The sequence below is a fragment of the Haliotis asinina genome, chromosome 2 (genome assembly GCF_037392515.1).
Source record: "Haliotis asinina isolate JCU_RB_2024 chromosome 2, JCU_Hal_asi_v2, whole genome shotgun sequence".
NCBI lineage: Eukaryota > Metazoa > Mollusca > Gastropoda > Lepetellida > Haliotidae > Haliotis > Haliotis asinina.
The window spans coordinates 13,380,183-13,389,611 of NC_090281.1; the positions used below are offsets into that span (position 1 = coordinate 13,380,183).

The 9,429-nt window shown below is 40.0% G+C and overlaps 1 protein-coding gene across 1 annotated transcript; it reads right to left on the minus strand.

Annotated features, from left to right (window-relative positions):
* Positions 1-5,987: 5,987 nt before the first annotated feature.
* LOC137273884 (polypeptide N-acetylgalactosaminyltransferase 11-like) lies at positions 5,988-7,805 on the minus strand. Its single transcript, XM_067806783.1, has 2 exons — positions 7,309-7,805; positions 5,988-6,924 (listed from the first exon to the last, which is right to left on the minus strand). The coding sequence occupies exons 1-2, from the start codon at positions 7,803-7,805 to the stop codon at positions 5,988-5,990; spliced, it is 1,434 nt and encodes a 477-aa protein (XP_067662884.1).
* Between the last annotated feature and the right edge of the window lie 1,624 nt (positions 7,806-9,429).

Sequence of the window (9,429 nt, forward strand, 5' to 3'; positions counted from 1 at the left end):
CATTTCACACAACACGGGTAATAAACAAAAAAATAAATAACCAAAAAATACGTTCAAAAATCTCTGTATGGTTAAGAGTACAATAAACAAGCACAATTACTAACAGAAATAAGCTGAACAGTGATTCGAACCCTAAAACCGGAAACACAAGTCCAGCCAGCAGGTGTATCCATCCCAAGGCTCTAACGACAGGAGCTGTCAGAAACCAGACTGTTTTACAGTAATGATGTGACTATACACATGGGAAAGAAGTATCGCAACTCCCCATATTTTTCAAGGTGTCACTGTGTTACCATCAACCATTGCATATGAACTTACTATAACTTACTACCTAGATCAATTTGCCTTGAAGGAATAATCAAATGGAAATTCTAAACGCAAAAGATTGACTGATTTTGCTGATAACTATGGCCGTGTGATATTAAGAAGTGTGGCCATTTTACAGATGTTAATCTTCAAGAAATCAAATAACTGTCGTAACTGGCGATTTGGGTGTGAGTAACCCTATTACCAGTTACCTGATTCGATGGCCGTTCTGACTTGTCGTGGGTGATGTAAGCTGTGGTTGCATACTCGCTTGGTCCGTCCGGGCTGCTACATCAAGAATGAGTGGTCTGACGACCGGGACTCCTAACTAACACATAACATTCATGTACTGGTCCTCTTGCATACCAGGAATCACTCAACACAAGGTTCTATACTCACATAGGTTTACTCGATCCTTTTCTTCATTACACAATATCGTGGCCTGGACAGGATGGAGCAAGTTATGTCCCAACTATGGAAATGTACAATCCTAGCGTTCTGCCAAATCTGCAATATGCTCCCGCACTGCTTTTGGTGCTGACGAGATCTTTTTAAGGTTGTCGAACCTGCTCCAACCTTGTCACATGACCCTATTCAATCCCTCTGATTTGTTAAAAGTTACATCATTCCATGGTCTCACGTATGCCTCGTGATCGGGAAAATTCCATTAACTCCCATTAGTGAATCATTCTTAATAAATCTATTCTATTCAACTACTGACATATTGTCCTTTCCCGACGATTGGGTATTAATCTTATCTCTAGAAATAGCAACTCCAATGTCAATGATCTGTACTACACTATTCATCATGGATGCAATTTTGACCTTATAACATAACTGTCAACACCCGAGTACAGTGTCAATACCTGTGTAAGCTCCGTCCACTGCGATAACATCCCGCAGTCTCCTTCTTCTTGGCTGTATCAGACGTTGAACCGGGCGTTGAGGTATTCAATAACTTGGTAGGGGGCTTCTTCCAGTACATCAAGAGTCTGCACTGGAGAATCTCTCTGATCCGCTCTGTGACCCCTAATGATGCAAATGTTGTATAGGGTTGAGATCTGGAGTGCTCGCGGGCCTAGTAAGAGTTGCTACCGCCTTTTGAAAACACCATTGGCTCAGCTTTCTGGTCCATGAAGACTTGTGTTTCAGATGATGGTAATCAAAATGTGGTACAGCAACCGTGTCCAGGATGTCAATGATCTACCCACACAACACATGTTCTTAAACCGTTGTCAACCAAGAGAGAAGTACTACAGCCCTCTTGTCTGGCAACGGTATAAGAACCTATACTGAAATGTCAATCACAATATATTACACAAGTCGCCATCTACAAAACGTCCTTCATAACATATTACACAAGTCGCCATCTACAAAACGTCCTTCATAACATATTACACAAGTCGCCATCTACAAAACGTCCTTCATAACATATTACACAAGTCGCCATCTACAAAACGTCCTTCATAACATATTACACAAGTCGCCATCTACAAAACGTCCTTCATAACATATTACACAAGTCGCCATCTACAAAACGTCCTTCATAACATATTACACAAGTCGCCATCTACAAAACGTCCTTCATAACATATTACACAAGTCGCCATCTACAAAACGTCCTTCATAACATATTACACAAGTCGCCATCTACAAAACGTCCTTCATAACATATTACACAAGTCGCCATCTACAAAACGTCCTTCATAACATATTACACAAGTCGCCATCTACAAAACGTCCTTCATAACATATTACACAAGTCGCCATCTACAAAACGTCCTTCATAACATATTACACAAGTCGCCATCTACAAAACGTCCTTCATAACATATTACACAAGTCGCCATCTACAAAACGTCCTTCATAACATATTACACAAGTCGCCATCTACAAAACGTCCTTCATAACATATTACACAAGTCGCCATCTACAAAACGTCCTTCATAACATATTACACAAGTCGCCATCTACAAAACGTCCTTCATAACATATTACACAAGTCGCCATCTACAAAACGTCCTTCATAACATATTACACAAGTCGCCATCTACAAAACGTCCTTCATAACATATTACACAAGTCGCCATCTACAAAACGTCCTTCATAACATATTACACAAGTCGCCATCTACAAAACGTCCTTCATAACATATTACACAAGTCGCCATCTACAAAACGTCCTTCATAACATATTACACAAGTCGCCATCTACAAAACGTCCTTCATAACATATTACACAAGTCGCCATCTACAAAACGTCCTTCATAACATATTACACAAGTCGCCATCTACAAAACGTCCTTCATAACATATTACACAAGTCGCCATCTACAAAACGTCCTTCATAACATATTACACAAGTCGCCATCTACAAAACGTCCTTCATAACATATTACACAAGTCGCCATCTACAAAACGTCCTTCATAACATATTACACAAGTCGCCATCTACAAAACGTCCTTCATAACATATTACACAAGTCGCCATCTACAAAACGTCCTTCATAACATATTACACAAGTCGCCATCTACAAAACGTCCTTCATAACATATTACACAAGTCGCCATCTACAAAACGTCCTTCATAACATATTACACAAGTCGCCATCTACAAAACGTCCTTCATAACATATGACACAAGTCGCCATCTACAAAACGTCCTTCATAACATATGACACAAGTCGCCATCTACAAAACGTCCTTCATAACATATGACACAAGTCGCCATCTACAAAACGTCCTTCATAACATATTACACAAGTCGCCATCTACAAAACGTCCTTCATAACATATTACACAAGTCGCCATCTACAAAACGTCCTTCATAACATATTACACAAGTCGCCATCTACAAAACGTCCTTCATAACATATTACACAAGTCGCCATCTACAAAACGTCCTTCATAACATATTACACAAGTCGCCATCTACAAAACGTCCTTCATAACATATTACACAAGTCGCCATCTACAAAACGTCCTTCATAACATATTACACAAGTCGCCATCTACAAAACGTCCTTCATAACATATTACACAAGTCGCCATCTACAAAACGTCCTTCATAACATATTACACAAGTCGCCATCTACAAAACGTCCTTCATAACATATTACACAAGTCGCCATCTACAAAACGTCCTTCATAACATATTACACAAGTCGCCATCTACAAAACGTCCTTCATAACATATTACACAAGTCGCCATCTACAAAACGTCCTTCATAACATATTACACAAGTCGCCATCTACAAAACGTCCTTCATAACATATTACACAAGTCGCCATCTACAAAACGTCCTTCATAACATATTACACAAGTCGCCATCTACAAAACGTCCTTCATAACATATTACACAAGTCGCCATCTACAAAACGTCCTTCATAACATATTACACAAGTCGCCATCTACAAAACGTCCTTCATAACATATTACACAAGTCGCCATCTACAAAACGTCCTTCATAACATATTACACAAGTCGCCATCTACAAAACGTCCTTCATAACATATGACACAAGTCGCCATCTACAAAACGTCCTTCATAACATATTACACAAGTCGCCATCTACAAAACGTCCTTCATAACATATGACACAAGTCGCCATCTACAAAACGTCCTTCATAACATATGACACAAGTCGCCATCTACAAAACGTCCTTCATAACATATTACACAAGTCGCCATCTACAAAACGTCCTCCATAACATATTACACAAGTCGCCATCTACAAAACGTCCTCCATAACATATTACACAAGTCGCCATCTACAAAACGTCCTTCATAACATATTACACAAGTCGCCATCTACAAAACGTCCTTCATAACATATTACACAAGTCGCCATCTACAAAACGTCCTTCATAACATATTACACAAGTCGCCATCTACAAAACGTCCTCCATAACATATTACACAAGTCGCCATCTACAAAACGTCCTCCATAACATATTACACAAGTCGCCATCTACAAAACGTCCTTCATAACATATGACACAAGTCGCCATCTACAAAACGTCCTTCATAACATATGACACAAGTCGCCATCTACAAAACGTCCTTCATAACATATGACACAAGTCGCCATCTACAAAACGTCCTTCATAACATATTACACAAGTCGCCATCTACAAAACGTCCTTCATAACATATTACACAAGTCGCCATCTACAAAACGTCCTTCATAACATATTACACAAGTCGCCATCTACAAAACGTCCTTCATAACATATTACACAAGTCGCCATCTACAAAACGTCCTTCATAACATATTACACAAGTCGCCATCTACAAAACGTCCTTCATAACATATTACACAAGTCGCCATCTACAAAACGTCCTTCATAACATATTACACAAGTCGCCATCTACAAAACGTCCTCCATAACATATTACACAAGTCGCCATCTACAAAACGTCCTTCATAACATATTACACAAGTCGCCATCTACAAAACGTCCTTCATAACATATTACACAAGTCGCCATCTACAAAACGTCCTTCATAACATATTACACAAGTCGCCATCTACAAAACGTCCTTCATAACATATTACACAAGTCGCCATCTACAAAACGTCCTTCATAACATATTACACAAGTCGCCATCTACAAAACGTCCTTCATAACATATTACACAAGTCGCCATCTACAAAACGTCCTTCATAACATATTACACAAGTCGCCATCTACAAAACGTCCTTCATAACATATTACACAAGTCGCCATCTACAAAACGTCCTTCATAACATATTACACAAGTCGCCATCTACAAAACGTCCTTCATAACATATGACACAAGTCGCCATCTACAAAACGTCCTTCATAACATATGACACAAGTCGCCATCTACAAAACGTCCTTCATAACATATTACACAAGTCGCCATCTACAAAACGTCCTTCATAACATATTACACAAGTCGCCATCTACAAAACGTCCTTCATAACATATTACACAAGTCGCCATCTACAAAACGTCCTTCATAACATATTACACAAGTCGCCATCTACAAAACGTCCTTCATAACATATTACACAAGTCGCCATCTATAAAGTATGCCACCTGCCGTATAGATGACAAACACAGACCAGATATTAAGAGTGAGTGAGTGAGTGAAGTTTTTATCCCGCTTTTAGCAATATTCCAGCAATATCACGGCGGGGGACACCAGAAAATGGGCTTCACACATTGTGCCCATGTGGGGAATCGAACCCGGGTCTTCGGCGTGAGGAGCGTATGCCTTAACCACTACGCTACCCCACCGCCCCACCAGATGTTAAGACATACATACATACATACATACATACATACATACATACATACATACATACATACATACATACATACATACATACGCAAGCAAGCACGCACACACACACACACACACACACACACACACACACACACACACACATGCATGCATACATACATTTGGCGAATTATGAAGCAGATGAATAATTGGAGAAACTTGTTTTCATCTAAGCAGCCCAGCAAAATAAAGAACACACTTTCAGAGGTCTTCTAAACAAAGAACAAAGAAATATGTTACGTAAACACACACAAATACAACATGCAAATATATTCACATGTGACACTGGTCGAAAATATCAAAAGAGTAGTTTATTACATAGTAAAACGTGATGAAAAATGTATAGTATTTATGAAAACACTGAGGTGTCATTTATGTTTCCAGTCAAACTGATAAGTAAACCTCCATAATTGCGATCTGTTCTTCTTGTCACAGAGCTGCAGCTCAACCCATCCGATGGCTGGAGGCGCTGTTAAAACATGCGCGAGACACAGCCGCCCCCTACTTCCGGTATACACGATTTGTCCATAATTGTCAGGATCCATCGACCAGGATGAATTATTTTGACCTACATAACAATTTGTGTCACTGAGTTTTAATGCCTGCGTTTGGGTATCTGTGTAAACACATTTATTGTCATGGACAAATCTACCAAACCTGTCAATGGTAAAATATATTCCTGGTAAACTAACACCTTTGGGCAATTGCATTTTCGTCAAACCCAGTTCGTTTTTATCTGTCACTGCTAAAGCGTATGATGTATTGGCATTCATGACCTCCCCGTAGTACAAGGCATTAGTAGACGGTATCCCAGCTTCGGGGATAACATGCTTCAGGTACCAGTCAAATGTTTTACATTTTAGAGTCTTACGAATCAGTCTCCGCTCTTCGATTCTGTCACCGTTGTGAAAGGTAGGCATCTGGATCATCTTCTGACAGCATCCTCTTATAGCCGAGAACACGATGTGCTTATAGTCATCCATCCATATTTCGGCAACCCGGAAAATATTTTTAGTTATAATATCACGTGCAGCGTTAGAGTGTACGTAAGGTGGACTTCGAAATATGTGACCCACTTTCGAACATGGAACTATTTCAACTCGCCCTCCACACATCCACGTGCGGAAGGATAGCTCGAAGTGTTCACCACCCCACAGTTCCAAATAAGGATCAAATTCGCCATTTTCGAAAAAGTAGTCCCTTCTCATTGCAATAGCACATCCGACTAAGCCTGGCGTAGGAATAGGCACATCAGCAGTGGTGTAGGCTTGTTGTAGATAGGAAGGCAGAAAATACATGGACATCCTGGAAAATAGTAAATGTATCAATCAAATATTTGAAAGGCATCTGCCCATCGTGTATTTCACACTCCTTACAATTTCTTTGATTAATCGGACTTCTATAATATTTGCAATGTAACAATTCAGCGCCAGAGAATGAGAGTTACATGAGTTGCGAAGTGGTTAAGCATGTCCTACTCTGCCGGCAGCATGGCGGATGGAGGTGTTTTATTCATTCATTCATTCATTCATTCATTCATTCATTTATTTACTGTTTTTTCTTTGTTTGTTTGGGGGTTTGGGGTTTTTTTGGGAGGGTTGAGGTTGGGAGAAGGGGGCTTAGACATCGATGCTAATGACGGTTTATTATTTAGATGACGATGTGAAGATGTTACAAAGCATGTTCTACCTCATGTCCCACCCGAATCCGCTTCGCATCACTGGCTCCGGCATTCCCCTCTCCATGCCAGAAATAGTGATCACGTGGGGTTGCACCACTAGTTTTGATTGGCTCACAAGTCTGTCCAGCAAAGGCTCCAACCAACCAACATTAAACTCCATGTGCGCGTCCAGAAATATGACAACTTCCTCCTTTGCTGCTTTGGCACCAATAATTCGAGTTCTCACCAACCCCTCTCTGCGGGTGTTGCGAACAACTTTGATTCTTGGGTCAAGAATTTTAAAATATTCCTCCAGGTCCGGTCCGAGATATGGTAACGTGCTATTGTCATCAACCAACAGGATCTCCCGTAAAAGGTCACGTGGTGAGTGACGTATGAGTGAGTGAACGTGACGTAGCAACACAGTAAGGTCCTCGTTGTAGAATGGAGATATGACGGACACTTTTGATAGTGTGGAGGTGTTGTAAATCATCTCTCGGCATCGTTTCGACCTCACATCCGGCATGTCTCGTGTTAAAGGTACAGTTCGACTGTGACTTGTGTTAAAGTTGAAACGTTGATCAGTTGGCGGAGGATGTTGATTTAGCATATGATGATACATCTCAGTGAGCTGCCTGTTGTCTCCTGTCACTTCTCCAGGAACATTCCTGAGGGGAAATAGAAACATCGTTTATTCAACGCCTTGGAGTAATTTAACATTTAAGAAATTGTTTCTTCCGGTGCTTCTCACTGAATTAGGACACACACTATTTCACTGGATTGTCTGGTCCAGACTCGATCATTTATAGACCGTTGCCATATAGCTGGAATATTGCTGGCGTTATACAAGAAACAAATCGTATATAAAATGATGAATCACGTGGTTACGAGGCCTAAGAACACATCTAAAAGAAAGAGACGAAAGATAAAATAAAATCCCCAAAACACATTCACTCACCGATCTTGTTGAAAGTTGTAACGGTTCACCATTTGCAAACCATGCAATCCCTTGTCCGGTTTACCTTTCATAACCATCACCCGTGGATGTATTGCCTTACTGACGATACGGAGTACGTATTTCCCCTGTTCCCATAGAAACAAACTGACAAGAACAATCATCAACCTTTGTAGTACAGAACTGCGTCTACATAGTTTCCACATTCTGTCACAATCCTTGCGGTACAAAGAAAACTACAACAAAACTTTAAAAATATGCAACGGAAAGTTCACTTATTTTCAAACAATGGATAATACTGCCAATAGAAACAGTCTACACGCAGCTGTTGGCCAAGCAAAGAGATGTTATCCAATATATTTGATTACAAGACAACGAACAGCTGTTTACTAGATTGCATTGCTTCATCGGTGGATTAACAGACATGAATTATGGTGATAAAATGGACCGTTCATTTACACCTACAGTATGAGATACACCTTTAATATACCGAATGTGACAAGTTAAATCAATTAACCATGACAGACCTTTCCTAAGCTGTCGAGAAAAGCGAAGTCTATTTTCCTCATTGTATATTTTAGTATTTTAGCTGACATCGCACTTTTAATAAGTAATGAATAAATGATTTCAAACCAACCCCATGATTACCGTGCCCAGTTCATATAAGTGTATATAGGGGCGGTGAGGTAGCCTTGTGGTTAAAGCGTTCGTTCGGTATGAAGATCCAGGTTTGATTCCCACATGTGTGCAAAGTGCGAAGCCCATTTCAGGTGTCCATGCTGGGAAGCGACGTAAAACTGCACTCACTCATATGAGTATATATTTCGAGAGCTGACCTTTCACACTAAAACCCACGAAAATCTGCTTTAGAATTGATTATCGGCAAACGACGCATGTAGTGGGAGGTAATTGGCGGGTTTGAGTGGTTAGGCTGATTGACCAGTTGATATCACCCGAGTAGATTGATGCTCATGCCGTTGATCACTAGATTGTCTGGTCCAGAGTAGATTATTTACAGATCCTGGTTGTACAGAGGGAATATTGCTGAGTGTGGCGTTAAATAACAAAGTAAACACTCAACACTATCGGTACCCCTTCATATAAGTATATGCTATTTTATACTTAATAACAAAGTTTGCTATAAGTATGTACTGAATCTGATACTAAACAGCACCCTTTCAAAGCATATACTGAC

Excerpts from the sequence above, each read along its gene's own strand:
- LOC137273884 (XM_067806783.1), bottom strand. The coding sequence starts at position 7,805 with ATGCCGGATGTGAGGTCGAAACGATGCCGAGAGATGATTTACAACACC. Across the intron at positions 6,925-7,308 it reads GGATTCGGGTGGGACATGAG|GATGTCCATGTATTTTCTGC; the intron begins GTAGAACATGCT and ends ACTATTTTCCAG.